The 27331-nt window shown below is 41.4% G+C and overlaps 1 protein-coding gene across 2 annotated transcripts in view; it reads right to left on the reverse strand.

Annotated features, from left to right (window-relative positions):
- Positions 1–27331, reverse strand: part of PTN (pleiotrophin) — a 74118-nt gene that overhangs the window by 12764 nt on the left and 34023 nt on the right. The window contains exons 2-4 of one of the 2 annotated variants that reach the window (XM_049822205.1): positions 6399–6502; positions 4743–4916; positions 2271–2429 (exon numbers count right to left, since the gene is read on the reverse strand). In XM_049822205.1, the coding sequence (XP_049678162.1) occupies positions 2271–2429; positions 4743–4916; positions 6399–6501 (436 nt within the window). In that variant the 5' untranslated portion in view covers position 6502. Of the gene's footprint in view, positions 1–2270; positions 2433–4742; positions 4917–6398; positions 6503–27331 lie in introns of both variants that reach the window. The other variant, XM_049822204.1, reaches the window with a different exon arrangement.

The raw sequence follows: 27331 nt of genomic DNA on the forward strand, positions 1-27331 counted from the left end.
ACTTCTCATCTCCAAAGAATTAAATTGAGTCCTATTCTAATTACAGATTGCATACAGCTTTATTTTTCCTTTATCTAGATGTGGGTGGGGACTTACCTCCAACCTGTAATTTCCTTCACCTCAGGAAGAAAACAAATATTCTTATTCCAGCTAACACGTCAGCACTCAGATATTTAATTCAGAAATAAAGTTCAGTAGGGCACAATATTCACACAGGACTAATCTTCCTGACCTGATTTCTTACTCTAGTTCCTCCTACTGCTGCCAACACACTGTCCGGTGTAGCTCCCATGTAGTTATACCCACAGATCTGCAATATGGACTTCTTATCTTTAGCTCAGGGCCCAGGCAGGCTGCAAGCATGACTTCCATGTGTGTTGCTTCTACTAATGCCAACAGCAGATGAACGAGCAGGTGGCATGCAGGAAGATGCCGTGAGATTTCTAACGTAAATCAGAAGAGCAGAATTTCTGCCCACAGTTATTATGATCACAAACCTAAGTTTGTACCTACTTCTCCTTTTGCATTCCTTCAAATCAAATGAAGTCAGGTTTCCTAATTAAGTCAAACCACGTAACTATGTTTGCTGCAGTCAGTCCCAACCTGAGTTTCAGTTTCAGTTATAACTCACTCATATATAGAATCAGTTAAAGTTAACTCCAGTCCAGCAATTTTACAAGCTCTGCCTTTAAAACTATAGCTTGAAAACGACCCTGTGCCACCCAACAGCATTGCTCTCACAAAATGATGCTGCATCAATGCTCTGCTTTGTCTCCCTCTCCCCTCTTCTAACAGCCATTGATAGAATATATTGACTCAGCGGGAGCAGAACGAGGCAGAGGAGTACTAGTGGCTCCAGCGGCAGAGACCTTCTGGCAGCACAATAGGAAGCTTCATTCAATAAACTCCCAAATGCCAGTTAGGCATGGAAACTTAAAAAAAAAAAACAAACAAAAAACCAAAAACCCCCCACAAAAAAGTCCTTCTCCCAAAACTAATAAGCAATAAAATCACACAGCTCAGAGCCCTTCCTGCATTCCCATCCAGTCACCTCCATCCCCAAATGAAGGTGTTTCTTGCTGCCAACTGAACCAAGTCAGCCGGTCTCTGAAAATCTAGTTGTATCCTTTCTGTTTCACAGCTTATCGTTATCTACACAGGTTCTAGACTCAGCACTTATCAGATAACTCCATGCATGATGTGCAAGTAAGACCAGTTACAGCTGTACTGACTGCAAAGCAGATGGATGCATGCACACACAGAGAAAGCGTCTGTAACTTCATCAGACATGTCTGTGGTTGCACAAGCAGAGCAGGCCACCTGCAGGTACTCCTCAGATCAATGGTGCACCACCACCCACAATTTGAAAATTGTTCATCCCCGTTGCACCTGTCACTCCTAATCACATTTATTTTTATAATTATCTAAGTATTCAGAGCCTGGAATGTGTTAAACCTAGCTGGTTTTAAGCAAACAAATGCCAGGGTAGCATAGCTTGTATAATCCACTTAAACACATTACTTCTGTATCTCAAACAAGATCTCACAGTTTTAGCTCCCACTATAAATCATCCTACACAGATAACACCTGCTACTCCAACAAAGGAGTACATTAAAAGGCTTTAATGATTAGAAAGAAAATAAGTTTGCCTAAGGGACACCTGGAAACACAAATGCAGGGCATATGCCTTTCTGTGTACTAGGAATTACACTGTCACTCACATTTAAATAAGACATATATATTCTGTACTCTCCTTCCTGCTATCTTTGAATAAAGAATATACAACCCCAAGCGTGCAGAATATCTACATATTTCAGCATGCAGTGAGCAGAACATCCCTTCAATACTACCTGTCCAGAAGGAAAGCAGTCCTTTTTTCAACTAGTCATGATTTGATACCAAACAAAAGGTGTCTTTATCAGGAGACATTTTTGCATGTTATTATTGGTCTGTTCCTGTCAACAGGTGAGTTATGAAAAGCATCTGTACTCTGGAAGTCACATCAGCAAACTGGTAGCAGTACAGGTCATCTAAGGTTAAAATTGGAGCTCTAATCTTCAGCTTACCTCTTGTGTGTGAGACTGCCCTTATTACACAACTCGGGAATATTGTCTGCCTGACTGCTGAGAGATAGGAGCAGTGCAGAACTGAGGAAAGGCCACAAAAAGTACAATCTCCTGTACTACTGAGTTCCCACTGAAGCACGTGTGACATCGCAAATCCAGTGATTTAAATGAACTGGTGTCCAGCTTTCAGTAAATGGAATTTACCTTGAGGTTTGGGTTTGGTAAGCTTCCCACAGGGCTTTGAGATTGTGACAGTCTTCTGGCAGTCAGCATTATGAAGGGCTCTCTTTAGGTTCCCGGTTCGAGTCTTCAAGGCAGTATTCAAGTCACATTCTCCCCAGGCCTGGAACTGGTATTTGCACTCTGCTGCAATGAGTAAATAAATGGCAATAGTTAACCCAGAATGGCTGAGTGTGAAAACAAAAATGTTATGAGTCTAATAGGATATCATGGACAGCCAGTGCTTGTAGACAAAAGGATCATGCAACTGAAGAAAGGAATCCCAAGAAAAATTTAAAGATAATTTGGAGTGATAATTGCAGTCTTCCCCCAAAAAAAAAAACCTTTAAAATGGAATCCTCTTGCTTTTGCATGAATATTATTGTCACATAAAAGAAAATGCATACAACTATGAAGACAGACAACAAACTAAAAAAAAAAAAAAAAAAAAGAAGCAACAGCAGTGGGAAATGTCATTCACGTTCTATATGGTCATTCTTCTATTTGTGCAATGACAAAGGTCACCAAATAAGGAGTGAAGAGTTTCAAGAATGTATGCACAACTATGAACTTGTCAAGTCTGAAACTGCTGCACTGATTGCCTTGGTAAGGTCACAATGATGTCAAACCCATACAAGCAGTTTACTAGAAAAAAAGCCAAGTTTGCAAGACTAATCAGATCTGAGTCCTTGACAGACATCTTGTCCAGGACAGATCTGACATATCTTTCTGAACTGTTATAGATGGACCTTCTGAACCGAATAATATAGATGAAATACACTGGTGTTCATTCACTCCTTTCAATGCACACATTGGTAGCCACCTATATGCTCCATGCTGCAAATCGCACATTGCGAGGTCACATAAAGCCTATAGTAACCATCACAGAGATTCACAGCTGTGAGAGAACACACGACACTTACACACTGCCTTAAACAGGATTGTACACCACAGGAAAGAAGATTTAAACACACTGCTGGAACACTGAGTTAACAGTAAGTAGATTACATGGACTCTGCAGAGGAGCTGCTTTGTTCTGAAGAAGCTGCCTTTTGATGCCTTACATGTTCTAGCTGCAATGAACTTGAAAGGGACAACCAGGTGATCAGGCCCAGTCAGCATGAGTACATGAAAGGCAGGTCCTGCCTGACCAACCTGATTTTCTGGGACCAGGTGACCCGCCTAGTGGATGAGGGAAAGGCTGTGGATGTTGTCTACCTCGACTTCAGCAAGGCCTTTGACGCGGTCTCTCATGTTATACTCCTTGAGAAGCCAGTGTCTCATGGTTTAGACAAGTGTACTCTTAGCCGGGTGAAAAACTGGCTGGATGGACGAGCCCAGAGGGTTGTGGTGAATGGGGTTAAATCCAGCTGGCGGCAGGTCACAAGCGATGTTCCCCAGGGCTCAGTATTGGAGCTGGTTTTGTTTAATATCTTTATCAATGATCTGGATGAGGGGATCGAGTGCACCCTCAGCAAGTTTGCAGATGACACCAAGTCGGGACGGAGGGTCGATCTGCTCGAGGGTAGGAAGGCTCTACAGAGGGATCTGGACAGGCTGGATCGATGGGCCAAGGCCAATTGTAGGAGGTTCAGCAAGGGTGAGTGCCAGGTCCTGCACTTGGGTCACACAACCCCATGCAGCGCTACAGGCTTGGGGAGGAGTGGCTGGAAAGCTGCCCGGCAGAAAAGGACCTGGGGGTATTGGTCGACATCTGGCTGAATATGAGCCAGCCTGTGCCCAGGCGGCCAAGAAGTCTAACGGCATCCTGGCCTGTATCAGAAATAGCGTGGCCAGCAGGAGCAGGGAGGTGATCATCCCCCTGTACTCGGCACTGGTGGGGCCGCACCTCGAGTCCTTGTTCAGCTTTGAGCCCCTCACTACAAGAAAGACATTGAGGTGCTGGAGCATTTCCAAAGAAGTGCAACGAAGCTGGTGAAAGGCCTGGAGCACAAGTCTTATGAGGACCGGCTGAGGGAACTGGGGTTGTTTAGCCTGGAGAAAAGGAGGCTGAGGGGAGACCTTATTGCTCTCTACAGCTGCCTGAAAGGAGGTTGGAGCGAGGTGGTTGTCAGTCTCTTCTCCAAGTAACAAGTGATAGGACAAGAGGAAATGACCTCAGGTTGTGCCAAGGGAGGTTTAGATTGGATGTTAGGATGTTTATTTACTGAAAGGTCTGTCAGGCATTGGAACAGGCTGCCCAGGGAAGTGGTTGAGTCACCATCCCTGGATGTATTCAAAAAGCACGTACACAAGGCATTTCAGAACATGGTTTAGTGGGCATGGCTGGTGGTTGGACTCAATGATCTCAAAGGTCTTTTCCAACCTAAATGATTCTATGAAATACAGAAGTAGCCCCTTCACCAGGACATTTGCTGGCCTAAGCAGAAAATACAGGCTTCCTTCTCCACACCTAAGTAAAAACCAAAGCAAATCCCTTGAGAGAGCGATGCTTACCTCCAAATTGCTTCTTCCAGTTGCAGGGAATCTTACACTTCTGAGTCTTGGTGGTTTGTTTGCACTCAGCTCCAGTGCGAGTGCCCTCACGCGTCCCCAGGCCACAGTCACCACTGGTGGGCACGCAGACACTCCACTGCCATTCCCCACAGTCAGACTTCTTCGCCTTTTTCTCTGGATGAAGACAAGGAATCAAACCCAGGCAAGAGAAGTGGTCAGTACCCAGAGCCTAGGGAGGAGTTCCCTAAACTTAACTACACAGTCACAGGGTGAATAAGGGAGACATTCATAAAACAATTGCTTCAAAAGCAAAAGGTCTGGCATCCTCTTCGCAGTTCTGCAGAGACAGGTCAGCCTCTTTGACTCCAAAGCAAGGTGCATTATTCAAATTTAGTCCCACTACCATGTCTACTAGTCCACTTAGCTATTCTCAAGTGGATTCTCATCTTCAAAATGAGGAATCATCTAGAAACCCCCAGGGATCACTGACCAAAATATGCAGGAGGGCTCACTCAGAAAGGACACTCCTCTGCCTCCAGTAGCTGATGGCATGCAAATATTTTCAGTTCCAACTGAAGCACTACACACTATACAGATTAGAAATGTACATGTTGACATTGTGTATCAGAGGATTTGAGCACCTCCAAGGAACAGCTGTGGGATACAAACTTCTCACTTGGTATACCATGACACATTTTATGTCAGAATATGACCAAAACTCCAAAGGGGAAGAAAAAAATACACGGAGAACTGTACTCAAAATGCTGTTAATACAGGTGGGTTTGCTGGTCAGGGGTGTAAGTAATGATCATGATTTCATTTAGATCCTTATACCCAAGTCTGATGAGAAAAGACAGCAGTGTTATCAAACCCAAAGGTTCACAAAAATAATTAGTTAGGCCCCCAAAACATCACAAGTTAAATAACCTTATATAAAATTATTTTCCTTCTAGCTCTTGTATATTTATGTTCACATTTTCTCATACAGCCACAATGGTTAGAAACACCTTTGGTTTTTTAATGGGAACACTAACTCTGATAGACTCATAGGTCAAATTAACTGGTATGTAATAAGACCTTAAGAAAAACACCAAAAGATGTGTTCCCTAAAAAATGTCAAAACTGGGTTTGATAGATATAAATTTTCCACCCCAGGCCTGTCTCTCCTATAATGAGGTCCGAGTTCATCAGTGACAGAAAGCAATTACTGCTGGATGTCTGGCTTTCTATCTGCAGCAGCGAGTTAGTTCAATTCTTTGTCGGAGGATTTCCACATCACACAGCATTGGCGTAGCATTGTCATATACAACACTGAACGAGCGACGCGATAACTACTCTTTCATCACTCCTGTTTGGTTCTCCTTAAGTCAAGCAAGAACCTATTCCCAGAGCAAATTTTAAGCTGCCTTGCAATACCCACTCTGTGATAAGCTAAGGACTCCGGTCTCTGGGGCTATTAAGCTGCCAGCTTTCATGGAAACTACTTTCTGTTTTCCTATTCAACACAGAACAACATGTCACAGCCACAAATCCCTACCCTGTATGTCAAAAGGTTAACGAATGATCTGAATTTTATAACAAAACCAGAGGCATTTGACATTCTCCCACACGTGCAATCTATCTTGGGGATTAACTCTGAATTACACCGGACCTTACCTGGTTTCTCTTTTTTGCCAGCCTCGGTGGTACTCACAGCTGCCAGAATGAAAACAAGTGCCAGGAGGGCAGCTGTGAACATTCGACGTTGCTGTTGTTGCATTCTAGGGATTAACAAGAGAGAGAGAAAAAAAAAGGCCGGTTAGACTGTAAAAAGTGGAACACCATCTAAAGTGTAGCTACAGTATTTTTGGGAAGCTGTGCTTCAGGGCCACAAGACAAAAGCAGGTCAAACATAATTAGCCAGTAGCAGAATAGGCAATTATCTTCATTCCAGAGAGAATACAAAGACTTTTAACAATTATTTTCCAGCCTGTGTACCAAGTCCCTGATCCACATCGCTGATGTTACGGATGAGTTTTGCAACAGAAAATTCAGAAATTATTGCTCATCTTCTAGAAACATGTTAGAGAATCAAGGCTCCTGATGGGCCTGGAACTTCTCTCTTCTTTCCTGACCGCTGGCAGTGATTTATTGTGTAAAACGACACATAACATATACTTTGTATTTCAGTTTACCCATTCACATGAAGTAGGGAATGCTACACTGTCCACCTTGCAAGGGTTCAAATTCTTATTAGGCTTACCTGACATCCGAAAAGAGCTTCTTCCATGAAAACTTATATAGGTAATATGTGCTTTATTATCTTAATTGTCATTGGCATGTTGCTACCTACTTTTTCCTTCCCCTCCAATTAGCATCTCTTCCTAATATAAATTAAGCTAATTGCCTGAAATGCAAAATGGGCAGAGAGGTAGGACTTGCACACACAGCTAGAGGCTATCCATAGCATGCTAATGAACCCAAAATCTGTATTTGAGAAGCAAATATTCAAATATAAAAAGGAATTAAAAACATTTGCTTGGTGGTGAAGCATCGGTTATTAGCCAATTGCCAAAAGTCATTCAGAGCTGCCTGATTTCAACGGCTTACACACATATTTCCCTTTCACTTTGCTATAATTTGCATTGTCTCATTTTGGCATTGTTTATTGGAAAGCAGGGCCATAAGAAATATATATGTTAAAAATAAGCAACCTCCCCATTTCCCAGACACACCTCTCTAGTAGGTGGCCGGGTACCAAGACGGTGGACTAGAGATTTCTTGAATGGAAGGTTTCTCCAGCATTTTTTTTTTTTCCTCCAACCAGGGCCCATGACATTCATGCTACACCAGCCTTCGAGGAGATGTCAACAGTGCTACCACTAAGATGGCCTTAAAAACTCAACTACACTGATGTTACAGATTGTTTAGAGGCAACCTGATCTCATTTTGCTGAGCACAGCAATCTTAGGGGAGAACTAATTCTCACCATGAACAAAGAACAAAATGTATTTAAAATTTAATTTGGCACTCCTCAGTATTCCCTGCTGGCATCCTCTTGCTCAAAAGCAACATAATTGTAATTGACATGGAAAACAGGAGAGGAATCCCAAACACAGAGACTTTTAAGTATCCAGCTTTAATGTCATGCTAGAAGCCAGATGAGAAAACTCGATAGTTTTGTTGAAATAAAGTTCATGTGAAGACTGCAAGAGACCTGGCATTCAAATCTCTGAAAGAGCTGTCATTAGCACCAGTTTGGTTTACTCCAAAAGAAAGTACCATTTCCCGTCATGAAGAAAGGACCACCGGTATTTCCAGTGAACTTAGAGCCCAGAGCTAGAGCACACGAGTGCTGCGTGAGCTTGGGTTTGTTTTTTCCTTTCTGCTGCTACATGTTTCCACTTAAAGCCTCTCATGCTTTACAGGAAATGAAATAAACAAAATAAGCAATAAAAAAAAAAAAAAAATGCAACCTGACTTTTTATTCAGCTTACTTCAAACTGGTTCTCCATAATCAAACACAGCTGCAATACTGTTAAAACACAAAACTTTCCCCCTCAGCCCCTTTCCCTTGGAGAAACTTCACCACCAGCAGCACCGCACCTCACCTCACATCCCATTTTCACCACATTTCATCTTCTCCCTTCCTCTCATCCAAATGACTCACCAGAATCTAATCCCTCGTTGAAGGAGGGAGTTAAGAGCTTGTGTGGAAACACATATGGAAAGAGAGATAAATACTTCCACCATCTCAAGACACTGTCCCAGCGTGCTGTCGGGGGGTGTCAGAAGCTGAAGCAAGGTGGCACCAGTGGGTTTGCTGCACAGAATGTCACCGCACGCAAGGGACGCCCGCAGTGGGCTTGGGGCTCCCTCATCCATCCCTGCTGCCTGCCCCAGGGACCTGGGATGTGGTCACACATACTCCACGGGCTGCTGGCACTCACCGGGAGCCATGGATAACTGTCTGTAGGGAAGCTGCCTTATATTAAGTCGACAGAGACTCAAATTCCAATCTGATCGACGTTATTTTCAGCAAAACAGGCAGGGAAAATAACTGGGGTTTTGGAGTCTGAAATGTTCCAAAAGCCCTACAAACAAAACCCCACGGAGCCTTAATATAGCATGTTTTCCTAAGACTCCAGGTCTTCCTACAGCCAAAACACTTGCCAAGTTGTCTAACGCAAACACTCAACCTGCAGAGAGAGATACATGTATCCCTCTGGCAGAGTGAGCCAGGCTGCTTCCTGAAGTGCCTTTCTATTAATTACCATCAAGTGGAAAACCATGCTGTACAGATGGAGGCCTTGCCTCACACCACACCAACACCTTGAGTTTGATGTAATCAGGATGATTACAGAAAACTGCATAATTGTTTTGCACACGATAGACCAGCAAGGGCCGGTGCTCCCACAAAATTACAAACAGCTGATAAACAGTACCAATTAAACATTAGATTATTTTTTTTTCAGAAGGCCAAAAAATCTGACCTATCAGTTATCATTTGAGTTCAATCTTCAGTTTTCCTTGCAAATATTTTAGCTGGCCATTAAAAAGATGGATGAAGAGAAGAACTTGTCAGACTGGACTTGGTTTTGAAAACAATATATTCCACTGAAAATAACTTTGTCTTTTTTTTGGTTTCTTTTCTTGAAATTCAAAGGTGACAACTTTTCCTTTTCATCAGATTCTGTGATAACATATCCAGTTCAACCTTTGATTTAAAGAACTGCCAAAACTACTAACAGCAATGAAAAAGCAAGCGTTTCATGATATGCAAAATGGACTCCTCCTCGACATTTTGATTTTTGTAACGAGCCTTCTATCTACATCAATGGTAACAAGTAAATCGTGTCATAAAGGGAAAGTATTTCTAAAATCCTGTATGACAGCTCCTAAACAGAGCAAGACAGCAGCATTTAAACAAATGGAAGTAGCATTTACAACCAACAGAAAGAGACAAAAACAAAAGTGAAGGAAGGAAAAGAGACGTTTGGGGTGGGGGGAGCTCCAGGAAACTTCAGAAGATATAAAAGGTGGAGAGAGAGAGTTCAGAACAGTTTAATGGTAAGGTGGAACAAGATCAAAAAAAAGAGAGCAAGTAATCATGAAAGAGCACGGAAACAGGAATGAGAGAAGAGACAAGTAGTTAACAATGGTGCAACACTAAAACAGAGACTGTTAGGAAAACATGAAGTGTGTAACGAGGTGAGAAGTGAAGCCCAGCTGAAAAGCACCATAGCAAGTAGCTTCTCCCAACAAAAATGAGACACAGGAATTACTTCAGTCTCACAGTTGATTTCACAGTCAATCTCTGCAAGGGAGTAAAAAAATGAAAGGAAAATTAAAAAATGGCAGGCAATCAGAAAATTAATGAGTTTATCAACCATCCATCTAGGGGTTCAATTGCATGTTGAGCACCCGAAAGAGAGTCGGGCAGATGTCACACTACGGCTGCAGTTTGAAGGACCTTCTGAGGGGATCTTGAGCCTCCCACTCCCAATCCCTCACTGCCCCCAACCTCATTTTACAATCACACTCATCTCTCCTGACCGTGATTCATTAAGTCATTCGCTTGCTGTGATGAGTACAATCCGCGCACCTAAGCGTACCAACTGCTTTGGGAAATACCTATCCTATGGACTGCAGCACACAAATCCCAGCCCTACCAGAGACCCAAACCAGTATCTACATAGCATCGCCCAGTGGCATGCAGACACTTCCATATGGGTCCAGAAACAGTACAGAAACTTTCATGCAGTGCCAGGCTTTGTCTAACAGCCCAAGAGAAAGGTTACTCCTTCCAACCCAAGACCCTGCAAATGCAGCTTGCTTCCTTCATACCAAAGCTGGCAGCCCCAGGCAGCCCAGGCGTTCTCGTGTGCTGCTCCTTAGACCTTTGGATCTCAGTTTGTGCCAGTCAAGCTCGCTGGAGCGACTCTGCACTCATGCAATTAACTCGTAGACAGGTTCTCCATTTCTCACACCTGAACAAGTCTTTCCTGAATACAAGCATCCAGAATAAACCAGACAATTTCAGATGAAGCTCTATTGGTGAGCAAGTGTTTATTTTTCCTAGCCTTATTGAAGCTAGCATATGCAGTACATCCTAGGATCACATATGCCTTTTGCAGGTGGCTTTTTTGCTGTTAATAACTATTACTCACAAGCCCTTCCCTTCATCTGTTCTTTCCAAAGCAACTGGCAAGGTCCCAGATTATAAAAGCAAGTATTTTATTATTAGTCCATATGAGAGTAATCTCCCACTCTGAACTATCAGGTTTTCTCACAATTTAACCCGTCTATATCTTCCAGCTCTTCCAGTATAATATGCCAAGCATCAGCTGTGTTGATAATGCTGCTACCCTGTATTTATTGCAATACTGTATGTATTGCCATCACTAGTGACAGGCCATGGGCTTTGTAGTGAGTTTGCAAGGCCTCAGGACTGAGGCTTGTCGAGGCTCGCTCTGCCTGAGCTTTCTTTGGCCTGTCCGCAGCTTTATCACATTTGGGTTAGATGCAACAGCAATTTTTCTAATTGATCAGCTAGCCATAGCCAATTTGATATACTTTTCTTTGGCATTGTATGGAGCTAACCAGGTTTTACAAGTCTATTATAATAATGTACTATAGAGAAATACAGGACTGGTATCTTAGCAAAGCTCTTGAGATGTGTAGACACGTAGAGGAGTACAGGTATAGGAGATACAAGATGGGGCACAGGCTTGACAATGCAGACCCCCCCAGCTATAAACAACTCACCCATGGTCAGATAAAGAAATGCAGACCTGGAGCTGGACAAAACTGGATATAGCAGTAAGAAAGAGAACACAGAAATAGTTTCCACCATACCTAAAAGGCACCGTATGTAGTAAGTTTGGATATAACATAGAGCTGCAGATGAATGAAGAAAGAGAAAGGCATACGAGCATGTTAGCAAACATAAAAGAACCAACCCCAAGCTGATCCTAAGGTGAGGAAGAAGAAACCATGAACATGAACATCCTCCTGGCCAAGGACCGCAGGTGATGACAAGTCACCATAACCATCCCCACCACCAACACCATACCTGAGGGCCGAGAGGAGCTAGGGAAGGGTCAGCACATCATAAGGAAAAGCAGTTGAATCTAAGTGTATGGACAACCATTTTAACTGTGGCGGTGGTATTGTTGTTATTTTTATAATAATAACATCTGCATAGACATATTCTTTTCTGTAATAATTACACCTACACTAATAATGATTCTTGGATTAGACTGTTAAGATTTCAATTACACTAACAATGATTTTTTTTTACTCTATATAAATATTTATAAAAGGTATGGTTCCTCTTTGCCCATAAACAGTATTTTGAGCATAACTATGACTCCCAGCTTTGTCTTTTAGTACACTATCATTTTCATCCCATGATCATGAATAATAAAATGCATCCCAAAAGCAGACTTAAGAAATTCCTACAGCCCATTATTTCTCTTCACAACACTGCTCATTTTGGGTCCTCTTTAGGCTCCTTACCCATGCTAGAACTACCTTTTGCATTAATCCTTCTGTTTTTCCTGCTTGAATGAATAATTTTTCATCAAGTCCCACAACAACTACTTTAATAAATTACAGTTTGATTAGTCCCAGATTAGTCACATCTACAAAATCAGTTTTTAAATGAGCTAGTTTGGGAGATCGGTCTCCTTACAGTAAACACATGCTGTGTTTAATGAAACTTAACATTTACCTCCACTTCCTAAATTATTCTCTTATTTGAAATGCATTCTATTTTGCAGTCCATCAAGGGCAGATGAACATGTCTGCTGTTACTGGGATCTGTTTCTTTCCCTCTTCTTAAATATAAATATTATATTTGCTATGCTCCAGTTGTACAACAGCAGGAAGTATTTGATGCATGGTTTAACGGTCTTAATGAATCTGAAATACTAAGTGCCATTTTTACAGTACCCTGAGACGGAAACACACAGTTTTCTCTGTAAAAAAGAAGTTAAGAGCATTCAGCTCTTAGGAGTTTGATCTCTGTAACACTTGCAGAAACTTCTGCTTCTCCAGGTCTCTTTCTCATTCATCACATGGTACGTGACCTTATGTCCTACCTGATCTCCCATATTGAAAACCAAGTGCTCAAGCACTTTTGGAGCCAGACCTTTATGAACTATAATCTTCCAAGTGTAAAATGTTCCCCCTTCCCTCGCACACATACACATTTCCTTTGTTGTCTTTATTTGCAAGACTAGGGGGGGAAAAAAAAAAAAAAGAAAAAAAAAGCTAGATTTGCTTTTCATTTTCTTTGCAAGATTTAAGTCAGCTTAGTTTTGGTAAGTCTCAGCAATCTGCCACTTCTGGACTTCCAATACACTACTTTCTTGGATCATCGGTACCATTTTCTTAAATTCCTGCAAGCTCCTGACAGCACTTTAGTGGGTTGATCCTCAGTTAGATTTGGAATTCCTCTCTACAGGCTTTTTTCCCATCTTTTTTTCTTGAGGAAACATTTTTTTATTTTTTATTTTTTTTTACTTTGATACAAAGAGATTTGAAACAATTCTTTATTAAAAATCTTGCATTGGTCTAACGCACATCACCAGTTTACTTAATTTCTTAAAAATCAACTTTTAAAATTGAAAATCTTAATTAGATTTATGTTCATGACCCTATGTAATACAAACTGAATCAGCTTGTTAACACTTGATGCAAGTAGCTATTTTTAAGGATGAGCTTTAAGGATGAGCTGTAAGGTCAAACTGAATTAAATTTTAAAATAGCATCAACTTTTTATAGTCCTATGGTAGGTAGTGAAGAAATCACATCCACAAATAATTAGCCCCTATTATTATTAGCACCATTTACCTTCCAATATAAATTTGGAAAGATAAACCCTTTTATAATGAGAGATCTACTTCTAACTAAATTCACATCCAACTTTGGGTTGACACAAAACCAGTAGATATTCTTCCATACTCCTCCAAAGTAGTTTTGAGTTATATGAATCCTATCTTATGCATACCAGTAGCTCTTATTTATTTGCATGTATCATTAATTTCCATTACAGCTATGTGGCAGGGGGTGGGGGGATGGAACTAGATGATCTTTAAGGGCCCTTCCAACCTAACCCGTTCTATGATTCTATGATTCCAGAGGACTTTTACTCTGGTTTCTATCTTTTCTGGACCTTCAAGTCCTGTCTCCCAGTCATGATTACCACTACAGAGTGTGTGAGGGCTAACCCAATAATAACCATTTGCAGGTACTACACCTCTTTCCAGCTTCTCCAGTTCATTGCCCAGGCCACCGGCACCTGATATTTCTCTCTGATCTCACCCAAATGTCACCCTGGTACCAACTTTTCCTTAACTGCTTTCCACCCTGACTACTGCAGTTTTCAACAGTATTCGAAGTAGACATAGACATCACATACATTTCTCTGTATGCTTCCTTATGGGTAAAGATCCCCAAACTCTCCTCACAGCACAAAGCCTTCAGCCAATTTGCCGATCTTCATTTAGTTGCACCTTCATGGACCAAAGAAATGCTGTGTTCATTTCAAACAGAACTACTACTACAGCCTTGGTGGTCTAAGCTTAAAAGTAAGCCAAGGTTTAAGGAAAGAAAGAACCTTTAATTGTAACAACTGATTGCTCAGCCAAATGATACTATCCCTGGCTGAAAAAAAACACGCCTTCATCTCATTTCTAACAATGGTTATGTTTCAGAATGATTTTATTAAAGAAAAGCTACTAGAATAATGATGAAACACCAAGTTTTCTTCTTTGGCCAAATTAAGTAATGAAATGATATTTTACTCTTGGGGAGGGGAGGGTTTGGCTGGGTTGGTCAGTGTACAAAAAAAACCCAAACAAACAAACAAAAAAACCCAAACCATATTAATTCAGAGACCTTCAGTTTCCACAATCCTGCCCAAAGCAAAATCCACACTCCTTTGACTTTCCTGTGAGGGATCGTTTTTCTCTTGTGATATAGTCATGAAATTTTGGGAGCTGCGTCAGCAACACCAAACAGCAGACGCCAGTGGTCTGAGTCCATGTGCTAACAAGTTAGTTCAAAGCGATGTAGGAAACCCCAAACCCTAACAAAAAAAGCTCCCTGCATTTCAGCCGCAGGACGACAACTGGGTGACGGGCTGACATCTCCACACCCAGCGCCTCAGTCCCCATTCCAACATGCACGACAGTGCAGCTGGCGGGCTGCTCTGTCTGGCAAAATGACAGAGAACCAGGGAGTTTCAACTACCAGGTACTTCTCAGCTTTTCTTTTTTTTCTATTCCCTCCTTTGCTTCTGGGGGGGGGGGGGTGGGGGGGTGGTGGAGAGAAGGGCCACCCCACACAGGGGCAGCTCCAGCGATGCTCTGCCCTCCAGGCAGGAGAGGGGAAGCTGGCAAGCAGCAGCTGGTAGGGAAGAGGCAATTGCTTCCAAGGTGAGCCCATACTGGAAGGAGCTGCGTAAGCATCAATCTATTCAGCAGTATAGTGGCAAATTTAAAAAAAAATAATAATTGACTATATCTGTTTGTTGCTGCAGATCAGCCAGGGAGAAGTGAGGAAACTCTAGAAGGCTGTAATTATATTTGGCAAACTTACTTTTTTTTTTTTGTTTTTAAACCAGCATTTATGCTCAGCTACAGCACAGTGTACCCATAACAACAAACCGGAATCAAACAGTTAGCTAAAAAGCCAAAAAAAAAAAAAAAAAAAAAAAAAAAAAAAATCACAGCATGACCCTTCTGATGAGCTGAAGTCAAAAACTTCACTTCAAAAATTGCAGCGTGCAGCTTGGAGACTACATCTTTCAATATGTAATCAACTGCATGTTCTCTTTTCAACATGGACATCATTTAAGGGCCAGAAAAATGAGCAGAGGGCAGCGAGTTATACCAATGCCCTAAAAATAAACAGGGAACCAAGTGTTACATGACTGAAGAAAATTACTAAAATGTAAACAACAAAAAGTCAAAACCAATGATCCATTAACATGCCCCATCTAGCTTTGTTCAAGTAAATAAGCTACAGTAATTAGTTAAGTTGTGGATAACAGTTCCCCTAGACTTTGATATTTGTATAGTTGATTGCACGTTTGTCTCTCACATCAGGCTAAGGCAAACACACACGCTGTGGATATTTTATATTTCTAGCTCCCCAGACATAAATTAATACTTCAAGTTGATAACAGATACCCCTGGGTACGTGAATTCTGCCTCTTAGTGCTGAGCATAATTTAGACTGATTTGAGACTCAAGAAAAGGGCTGGTCTGAACAAATACGGACAGAAAATTTCTTCTATTTTTCCAAAATGTTTTGCCAAAAATGAAAATCTTTTATAGGAGAATATCAATTTCAACAAGATGGCAAGTTTTTCAAAGTGGTTTTTATGAATGAAAATAATTTTCTTTTTATTCTTTTTCACTAATATTAAACTGTATTCCTTTCCATTAAAAATGTAATTTCACACAAGCTATACAAAGGATCTTACCATTTCTCATAGGCATTATCTCCAGATACTTCTGCAATATCACTTCAGACCTAGAAATCTGAACCTCCGTTTGGACTTCTTATTAACCATCTCTGTCTCTCAAGGGGAACACCAAGAGCTGTGTAATTCCTTCATTTCAAGTTTTAAGCAAATTTTGCCAACCCAGGACACTGTAAGCCTTTATCTGATCTCAGAAGAAGGAACCAATTATAAAAGGTGTCATTTTGGGGGGTGAAAGTTTAGCATTCATGCAGTAGTGTTGTGAACGAAAATATAACAGCAAAAAATAGTTTCTTCCTGAGAAGAAAAGCATAGTAAATGGAAGGAAACACAGTGCTAAACAAACACAACCAGCAATACGGATGGTTAAAAGGCCAGGGAAGTAAAAATCTAATAGAGATGGCAAAAACCCTCCAAAGGGGATTAAAATTTTTATGCTTCTCTCTTTCCAAACTTCCAACATAAACACTTTTACATAAGTGATTTTATTTTCAGAAAGCCTAGGGAACACACCTAATTTTTTTGAAAAATTCATAATTGCAAAAAAACCCCACATTTTCAGAATCATAAGCTGATGTTAAGAAATTAACCATGTCAATAAAAGGGTGAAAAACCATGCTGTCCTTTCCAGAGAAACATTACATTTATCAAATGTAAAAGGGGCGGTTGATATTTTCTCTGTTGGTCCTTAGCCAGCATATAGAGATCATTTTCTTAGCCCCAGCCTTCAAAGTTTCTCTAAGAAATGAACATCACTGTTGAAATCGGTTTTCTCTCCTTCTTCCCCAAGCTCTTATTTCACTCTCATCCACAACGCACACATTTTCTTCCTCTCTTTTGCTTTTGGTGGTCTGAGCAAGTCACGGCTCTCAAGCGATAACTAATACTGACTTCTGCAACTGCCTCTTCTATTAACCTTCCCCTCCCACTACTCGAGCCGAGAGGCTGAAGAAAACAAAACAAAAAACCCAAACCAAGGCTAATATTTCAGTTCATTCTGCTGTACTTCCAGACGCTAACTGAAAAAAGACGGTTTAAGCCACTTCTGTTACCATGATTCTTTTTCCCTTCCTGCGCTTCCTGCAATGATCACAGCTGCTGTGTCACTATCTACGAAGTCACACTGGGGTTCTTCACACTTTCATTTCTCCAAGGCTGAGGACGAGATTCAACGGTCCTGGATGTGACCAGCCAACCATCCATCTAGAAGAACACAGGAGACCCACCTCCATTCTCTCCAATTACTTTCCTTTCAGTGAAAGTGAGGCCAAGCTGCTGACTGAACTTTCCTGTGCATCATCTGCATCAATGTGTCTCTCTTGGAGAATCCACACGTTGTGGTCCTGTGTTTCCCCAGCCACAACTACTGGTAAATTCTCTCTCTCTATTCTCTTTTGATTCCTTCTTCACTGCTCCCTCAATGCACAAAAGATATAATTACTTGAGAATAGCAGAGGGACAAAGCATGCCTAACCGGGGGAAAACAAGCTCTTATTAAAGTTACTCTTTCTGCCTCCTTTCCCACCCCAAACTGGCTAGTGGTTTTGCTCTACCTAATGTTCTTCTGGTTGCCTGAGGTTATTAAGACACAAAGTATTTTTTCATGGTGTTGCAATGTCTCTGACAAGCGTCCAGATCCCTACTGCTCAGGTGCCATGACACCACAGGACCAGAAAAGGGCAAATAAACTCTATAATACAAAGTCTTTTGGTGTCAGGAGGACAGCTGACATCTATTTGGCTAACTAATGTGTTTTCATCAACCAGAGATGAATTTGGGCACCTTCTGAAAGCGTCAGAATAAGAAGTGGCATATTCTCATCCACTTGCTGAACAGAGGGCAGAACAGAGTCTCTCATTGTTCCTGTCTGGCCAAGAGAAAGTTTTCTTCACTATTCTACGTTCATTTATTGAAATAGAATAAATTTATGAAGCCTCATTTTCTTGACTGCAGCAGTTATAACAATGTCATATGGGTATCACAGTCAGAAAAAACACGAGCTATCAATGAATATAACTATTTTTGTAATTGGGTCCACAGCCAAAGATTATTATTACTACTATTAGGAAAAAAACTGGGTGCAGATACACACTGATGTCACCACAGCCCCAGTGGTCATACCATTATTGTGAATGCATCATGATTTGAGAGCTATTTAAGCTGTAACATGTTTTTCATAATGAAGAGCTGTACTGTACAAGCCAGGCAGATGCCTCCACTGTATTCTTGGGTTTATTTCTCTCTCTGCCCCAGTGAGGACATTTTCAGCTCAATGGCAATAGGCAAATCACAGCATCTGTCACTGTCCTCCCTTCTCCATCTATGCAATAGGGATAATAGCACACGCCTCCTTTAAAAAACACTGAGAAATCCATAATAAAAATGATTACGTGAAGGGGGGATACTTTTATTAACCAGCATCTGCTGCAGCTTGCTTTACTTACCTGGATCTTACGCCTCCACGGCTCCAGGCTTTGAGCAGGGTGGCCAGACTCCCCCAAGCAGACAGCAGCAGCAACGCTGTGCAACTCCCAATGGCTCAGCACGTTGTTGAGGGAAAGCTGCAAGCCACAGCAGAACCCCTTTATCCTTGACAACTACCTTTCCTCAAAAGTAATCAGATTTTGTCAAATACTTGAGTTTTGATTTGCCTGAGCTGACTGTCATGTTGGAGACTTTTTTTTTTTTTTTTAACCTCCAATCAGATTCTGGGACATACTCTATACTCCTAAAGAAAACAGCCCATTTTATTTCCTTTACTCGTTATGACTCCTCATTTCCTTTGCTGGCTGTCCAAAATATGCAGTGCAGTCAGAAAGCTATTTAAGCTGAAAGAACATGGCCTCTCACCTATGCCCTCTATTAATCTTTTCAAGGGACTGCATTTATATATTTTATTTTTTTTTCAGAGAAATCATCTCCTTGCTTCAAGTGACAAACCTCAGGGCACTGGGATAGCTATGCAAGAACTAATGAGGAAAAAATTAATTCAACTGAAACAAATACGACGTGCAAATGAAATTTGTGTTTTGGCCACATTGTAACACAGGGCTAGAATGTGTTTTTAAATCATTCTCCTCCAAAAGCAGCTAGTGAGCATAGGGCAGCACTTGTGTAGCATGTTATCTCCTCGTTGCCAGTGAGAAAGCAAATAGCATCTCCAAGGCATGTATGCCCTCCAGTATGATACCAGTTAGCAAAGAAAGACAAGACCTCAGACCTCATCTTCTGCAATTGGTATTCATAGAATCATAGAATCATTTAGGTTGGAAAAGACCTTTAAGATCACCAAGTCCAACTGTAAACTTAATATTGCTAAGTCCCCCACTAAACCATGTCCCTAAGTGCCACGTCTACACATCTTTTAAACACCTCCAGGGATGGTGACTCCACCACTTCCCTGGGCAACCTGTTCCAGTGCTTGACAACCCTTTCAGTGAAGAAATTTTTTCCTCATATCCAATCTAAACCTCCCCTGGTGCAACTTGAGGCTATCTCCTCTCATCCTATCCTGTGTTACTTGGGAAAAGAGACCAACACCCACCTCGCTACAACCTCCTTTCAGGTATTTCACAGCCCTTCCTTACTTAGCTAGGGCTTTAAGAACCGCCTCTCTTATTCCAGTGGAATTTAACAACCACTCAGGATGGACCCTACCCTGATTTCACAAAAGGACATTCATCATGGTATTTAATGATAGCAAAAAATGAGTTGGCATGCAGGACCACTCCCTTTTCAGGTATGGGAGCCTGGCCAGTGTTCACCATGACCATATTGGTGCAAGCAACAAGCAACACCTTTTGACGGCTGCAGAGAAGCACCATCAGGCACCGATGATGAACAGCTGCATTCTGTAACAGCACCTCAAAACGGTGCCTCTGTCCATGGGAGATTGTCCCAGAAACAAGCAAGTCACAGGAGGAGGGGCAAGTGCCATCACCTTCACTTGGCAGAACAGAAACTGAGGTTTAGAGACATAAATCAACCTGCTTGTAATTATCCAAAGAAGTATGTGACAGATAGAACTTTTTTCAGAGAAAAGAGTCTTGTACCTTAACCAGAAATACATCCTAGACAGAAAATCCCACTTTCAAATATGGCCAGGTACACAGAGTTGCCCCTACTCCAGTTACTTACCTCATCTGCAATAAGTTTCATATTTCTCTCCAAGGTAAAAAATGTCAAAACATATTGTAGCTACATCTTTTGATGCAGACAGCAGAGGATTAAGTGGTACAGTGTGCAGTACATAAGAGGTAAAACTTCAGAGCAGCTTTTCTGGATTTTAGACTGTTGAACTCTATTGCTACATTCCATAATATCTTTCCATTTTGGAAGTCAATACAGAGCTGCATACTTGCAGCAAAATTTTGGTAGCTACAGAATAAGCCTGCATGCTGCTTTGGTACTATTAAAAGGACACTGTCCCACAGCTATCTTCCAGCCAGCCATGCAACAGGCCAAAATACATTCAGTTTTTTAAATGTCTGTTTTCATCTACCCAGGGAGGTGGGAATGTGTCTTCATGACTGATGAACCTTCTCTATTATCACCCTCATCTGCTGGAAGGCATCGGAAAAAATGAAGAAACTCCATTCAAATTAAAAATTCTTGTTATCTGACATCCCAGCTGTAATTTGATGGTCACCATTTCACCCTGTTCTTTCAATTACCCTCCCAAGTGTCATCTTCTCTAATCCCAGATGATGTCTCCCCTCCTCTTTGTTCCTCTATCCTTGTACACACGTTTTTTAAAGAGAATCTCCTTATGAGTCATTCTGTACCGCATGGCTGCTTCAGGTCATAAAGTTCTCTTAAGTCCACTAAAACAACTCTTTTTAAACAAAAAATAAATGAAGTCCTCTTTCCAATCTGGAAGATAGCATTCACCAAACCATTGGAAGGTGACAGTTCCTAAGGGAAGCCACATCCTTCCAAAACCAGACACATATCCTATTCCATCTATGTTTCTGTAACAAAGAATAACTTCTAGCATTGGAAGAACATTAAGCAAGAACACAAGGAAAAAATAAAAAGGAATTATTCATGCTACTAAATATTTAACAGAGTCATTGGATGGGAAGATCATACACACCAATAATCAGAGAACTGAAAACTCATTAGCAGTATTGCAAAGTTTGCAATGCAAAACTGAAACTCTTCCTAGAACGTGGGCAGGCAAACACGTATTTCACACTGTTCCTATAGTCTTCATTTTGCACCTGCCACAGATCTCTGCATTCACTGCGCAAGTAGGATACAGAAATTCTCAGGGAGACAACTGGAGATTTTGGCAGCTAACTGAGGGAGAACCGGACCCATTGTTATCCCGGGGGTCCAAGCAGGAGAACTGGATACTCAAAGAGGTAAAAAAAAAAAAAAAAAAAAAAAAAAAGTATTAAACATGTTGGAATTTAAGACCATCATCTTCGGTGTAGAGAGTTAATAGCCAGCTGAGAATAACAAAACGATCCAAGGATTATTTTTCAGTTTACTAAAGATTCACATAAATAAAAATGCAACAGGTCAGACATGAAAAGCTTCCCTCAGAGCTGACTTTCCAAACCACAATGGCTAAAGAGGTTTGGGGTTTTTTTTTCTTTTTTTTTTTTAAATAAAGTCCAGATTCTGCACAGACTTGTGTGACAAGAGTCATACTAATGACATACTGTAGAATCACGGTATCACAGAATAAGCCAGTAGATGCCAGAAAGATAAGACTGCATTTAGGAAAAAAGAAGTTGGAATTTTTAACCTCCCAAAGGAGGCTACAGCCCTGGAGGAGGTTGAACTACTGCTGGAAGGCAGGTTTTATTCAAATTGAGTTCTTATTAACATATAAATAAGGTAATTATTTAAAACTGTATCTATGCCACATATCCAAATGTAATAATAACTAGAACTAAAAAGAAAAAAATGCAGGCTGAGAACAGCTCAGATTTGTTGTTGATCTACTGGCTGATTGTTTCCAGATAATATCCTTTCCCGCTTCTTTCCAAACCAGACTATTTTTCAGCTTTGGACCTTAATATCACAGCAACAAGGTTCCTGCTGAAGCTTTTTGAGAGCCACCCCTTGGGGACTTTGAACAATCAGTTAGTCACGCAAACTTAGTACTAATTCATCAGCAGAAATTAAAAGAATGAGAAAAATCATTTATGATTATGCTTTTTCTGTTGAATTTCATATTGATTTCAAACCAAAAATTTAAAGCTTGGAAGATCTATCTTCAGATCCTGTCTGTCATTGATAGGCGAAGTTTTCATTACTGTTTCCTACTTCTCAAGAGAGCCCTAGCTACAGCTCAGAGATTTCTCAGGTGGGCATCTCAATCTCCCATATATTGTCTCATACTAGTTATTTCTAATGGCCGTAAAGGCATTCTCCTGGAAGGTAGGATTATTATGCCCTAGTGAAAATTTAAGTATTTTATACCACATGATTAGCTTCCACAGGAGATGTGGAGAAACTACCACTATAAAGTGCCTTGTAGGACCATATTTACAGCATTCAGATATGCGAGGTTTTGGCTGAGAAGAAAAACTTTTCCAATCCAACAGAGAGGGGATGTCAATCAGGACTCCCTCACTAAATACCCTATCCAAAAGACTACTAGATAAGGGCAAGGCAGCAGGATATAGAGTAGCCTCACTGCTCTCTTCTCCCTTGCATGAGCAGCAGTTACTCCATAAAACTTTTTAATTTAACCTGCAGTTATGTATAGCTACATCTCATAACAGCATTTCTCAGCGAATAAAATATTTGCCAAGTGTGATTCAACAGAATTTTCTTGAGAACATGTCTCTCAGAAGAGTTGCAAGACAGTCCTCTTCTTTCATGCGTGAAAGAAACTGCTCATAAGCACTTCAACCATCGTAAAGGCAGGATTTTTAGAACAAGTTTGAAATTTTTCTATTCCCTGCATGCTGCACTCAGGGATATTGAGAGATTCAGGAGAGAGAGAACTCCATAGCCAAAACCATGTTTTTCAGACCATATTCCTAAAGTAGAAACCCAGGTGGTCTCTTCAGAGCCTGCTGATGAGCAGAGCTCTAGGGATCACATTGTTTACACCATTTCAGCATGTATACTTTTTTCCCTTCCTCGTGCAAACTGCCACTTCTCCTCCTCCCATTCTACTGCACTGCTATTACGTGCAGAAATTCAGTACTGTATTTCCCCATATGAAGAAATTGGCAAGAAAAGACCGTGTGCTCTTGGCAGAAGTTTATGCTGGGATTATGCCAATAAACAATCATTTTCTGGTTGCCACAAGCATTCCATTATTTCAGTTTGGCCATTCAGTCCACTCCAGTTCAGCTCCGTTAGTGCTTCCTTAATAAACCCTTATTATCAGGGGCTTAGGCCTCAGTCATTTGAATTCACGCTCAGCTGGGACTTGGTATTCAAGGACCCAGTCCGAATGGCCTTAAAAAAAATATAATTAAAACACTTACTTTGCCACAGAGCAGAGACAATGGAATTTCGTTGGCTGCAAGTTATATTTGCCCTCTTAAAGACTTAAGAAAAGCTGGATTTTGAGGTTTGTTTTATAAACAACACTTGGAGGCTTTGGTTCTCGCTAGAAGAGAAATGGGATAGCAGTCTTTTGCCTTCATCCTTCTTTCAACGTATACGCCTGTTGTTTACAGCACAAATAGATTTCATTTTCTCATCCATTTTGAATCGCCTACTTTTGGGGCTAGATTCTTTGGGGGGGAACCCACTCCCCACTGGGGTCTGCACCGAGCGGTGACAGCACCTGAGACAGCTCCTCATCCCGTGGCACAACTCACGGCTGCTCCGCTGACTTGGTGCTACAGAGGAGGCAGCTCAAGCCACTGATCTGTACAGCATGGGCTTCACAGCTTTGATCCAGGCACCTCAGTTCTCCTAGAAAGCAGCAGGTAGTCTGTATCACTAAGGGCACCACACACACACACTGAATTAGCAAGGTGGCTGGCTCCAGACTTTGAATTTTAAGCAACCAAAGTCAACTTCATTGCTGCACACATCGACTAAGAAAAACGATTTGCCCAGAGACTAGTTGTAAATCCCAGACCGTTGGGTTTGCCACTGAAAAAGCTCACAGCCACCTCCCTCATATACCCCACTGTCATAAATCCCTTAATATTTAACTTGCTCTTGATAATCTATTCTTTACAATAAAGGTGTAAAAGCCATTAATCATAGCAATTTATTGGCCACAGGCTGGATGCCTTTATAAAGTGCCTGTGCAGGGTAGGAATAGTGGCATGTACACCTCAGACACAGCAAGGATGGCATCTGTCTGCTCTTCTGCAACAAGTTCTCTTTGTACAAGTTAGATTCTACTGTAGTTAAAGTGGCAGCCTCTAGAAACCAACATTTAAATGCAGAAAGATGTATCACCCATGGATCAAATTAGTAAGGCTTTACCCTATATTTATGTTCCTTCCCTTCCAATATATCATCCATCAATATCATACCATCCTTACTGTCCTAGAGACAAGCACAGTCTCATCCACTCCACCCTCTCCTCTCCTTTGCTCTGCAATTAGACAGGCAAACCACAGAAAATGGAACCTCTGCCCTGCATCCTAATAAGGGTGGCTGGTCCCCTAGAACAAACTGGCTTGCAAGATGTGGAAGTCACTGCCGACATTGTGGAGGCAGAACAGGGAAAAAAACCTAAAAAGTGTGAACTTATGTATTTTAGACCTCTAAAGTGAAAACCTGCTCCCTCTGCTACTGCCAGTCACTCCACAGGTTGCTATAGAGAGTAGTCCAACCTGGGAGGACAGGATTCTACTCCAGCCAGAATCCCTTGGGAACACTTATCTCTGTTCCCATAAACCCAGCTGAAACCCTTTACTGCTATTGCCAGTTGAGGAATTTGGAGGACAGCATGGAAAAGCAGCTTTCCAGGGATTGCACTATTACTGTGAGCTGCCATAGTGGTAACAAAGGGGAGCTGGTGTGTGGCCAAAAGAGCAGTTTCATGGGCTCCTCTCTGGGCCCAGGGACCCTTGTCAAGAGTGAAGAGCTCCTGAAGGCTCTGGATTCTTCAGTTACACCAGAATTACACAGAGATGAGTCCTGAAACAAGAGTGCAACTGACCTCAAATGAAATCAGAGTCATATAAACCTGTGAAATTGCAGCTGTCTAAAAATCAAACTAGAGCACCAGACCTTGTAAGATCTCCACTGCTTTTTATACTCTTCATGAGGGGGTAGAGAGCTGAAGATATTTGTAACTCTAAATGGTACTTCCCGTTGGCCCTTTGTTTCTAATTTCTTCCCAGATGTTTAAAAGGACAGAAAAGTATCATGGTATGCATGGTTGTTACAATTACTGTAAAACGGGAATTCAGTTTCATTGAGTCTCCCAAGAACATGGTCAATTTTAACTACTGAGTTTTGTAATTTCTCATTTTTGTGAATTTGCAAGAAACAATGATGGGGAAAAAAAGCCTTAATAAAACTTCAACGCCTGAAGAAGTTAATAGGCAAGTAATGGGGAGGGGTGGGAGAAGGAAAGAAGGAAAGGTGGGGGATGTTGGGATGTTAACTCTTGATGGTTTTGTGGAAAGTTATGACGAGTCATGATAGTTTTATTCCTGCACAGTTCAAACACGTAATGCAATCAGTCCATTCTCGTATCGGCAACACACCTATCACCAATGGGAGTGATTTCCCCAGAAACACTCCAGGACATTATTGCAAAACCCCACCACAAGGTTAGTATAATCTATCATGAATTAAATACATGATTTGCCATTAGGGAAGATAATTTAAAGGTCCTCGAGGTAGACTCACTTGCGATATCTGTATAGGTGCAATACAGCATTGCCCTCTGCTGGATTTTAAGCTGCCTGCTCATGCAAAAGTTGCCGCTGGCTGAGCTAGAAAGGATGATTTTTAAACAAGCACTGTACTAATTACCATAAAGGACTATCTTGCCACCAAATAAGGGATGAAATAGTGAATTAATGCTTATTCCTAAGCCTTCCTTTTTTCACAGGACTAGCACTGCTTCAGACAGGGCCAGCATTGACTCACTCAGCCCTTGCCCGGTCTAGCAACAGTCACAGACTATTATGCGTTCCCCAGAGTCCAAACACTGAACAGAATCAGTGCCACCATCAGATCCACAACATCTAAATAGGCAGAGACTGAATTTTAGGTGAACTCCGGCTAAACCCATGTGACGGTTCTGGTACCTACAAGACTGGTCCATCTTACATGACTGTCACATCCAACTGGGTGTTTCCCAGTGCACAGGATTCCTGCTGGACAAAGGCCTGCTGCCACCAACTCCCTTCTGGGCATCTCCTGATGAAAAGTCAAGTGCTATTTCCAATCTCTTCATAGGTACAAATACAGAGACTACCTCAGTGTGGACTGATGTATGATGAGTATGACAAGAATGAGGAAGGGCAAACTGGATGCAGCACTACAACGTAAGCCAAATCTTTTTGTCTGTTCTTGCTGTTCAGCATCTATCGTTTGCTGACTCTTCCCTAGCTTACTGACGTTTGGTATAACTAACCAAATGCACACACATATACAGGTATATAGCTATACCTGTATGTGTAAACATATTTGAACACAGCTGCCTGTGATGGGTTAATTATAACCACATGACCTAGCTAAAAACAACGAATCCTATTTCTGTACTTCTTCAGCTATTATTCTTGCTGATCATGTAAAAGACACAGCAGGGCATTTTGCATCCTGTAGCTTGATGCTGTGCAAAATGGGACCACATCCAGAGAATCAGGACATCTGCTAATTCAGACTAATATATGGGAAACTGAGAGTTAGCAAAATACTCTTTCAGAAAAGAAGAAAGTGCAAATGCAAAGCTCTTTTCCATTTATACTAATTTCCAGCCCACAGTCCACCCTTGTGCTTCTTAAATGGTCCCTCATTGGGTTTCTTTTAACTTTGTTTTTCCCAGCATTCCTTCTCTCTTTCAATCCCTACCTTATTTTCCCATTCTGGTCTCATTTTAACATTTTACTCATTTTCCCTTTTCCACCAAATATACATGCTGTATATTGTCTTCAGAATAGCTAGTCTGCAAAAGCAGCTGCTTATATCCCCAGTTTTCTTAGGATTCCAACTCTTG

The sequence above is a fragment of the Accipiter gentilis genome, chromosome 18 (genome assembly GCF_929443795.1).
Source record: "Accipiter gentilis chromosome 18, bAccGen1.1, whole genome shotgun sequence".
NCBI lineage: Eukaryota > Metazoa > Chordata > Aves > Accipitriformes > Accipitridae > Astur > Astur gentilis.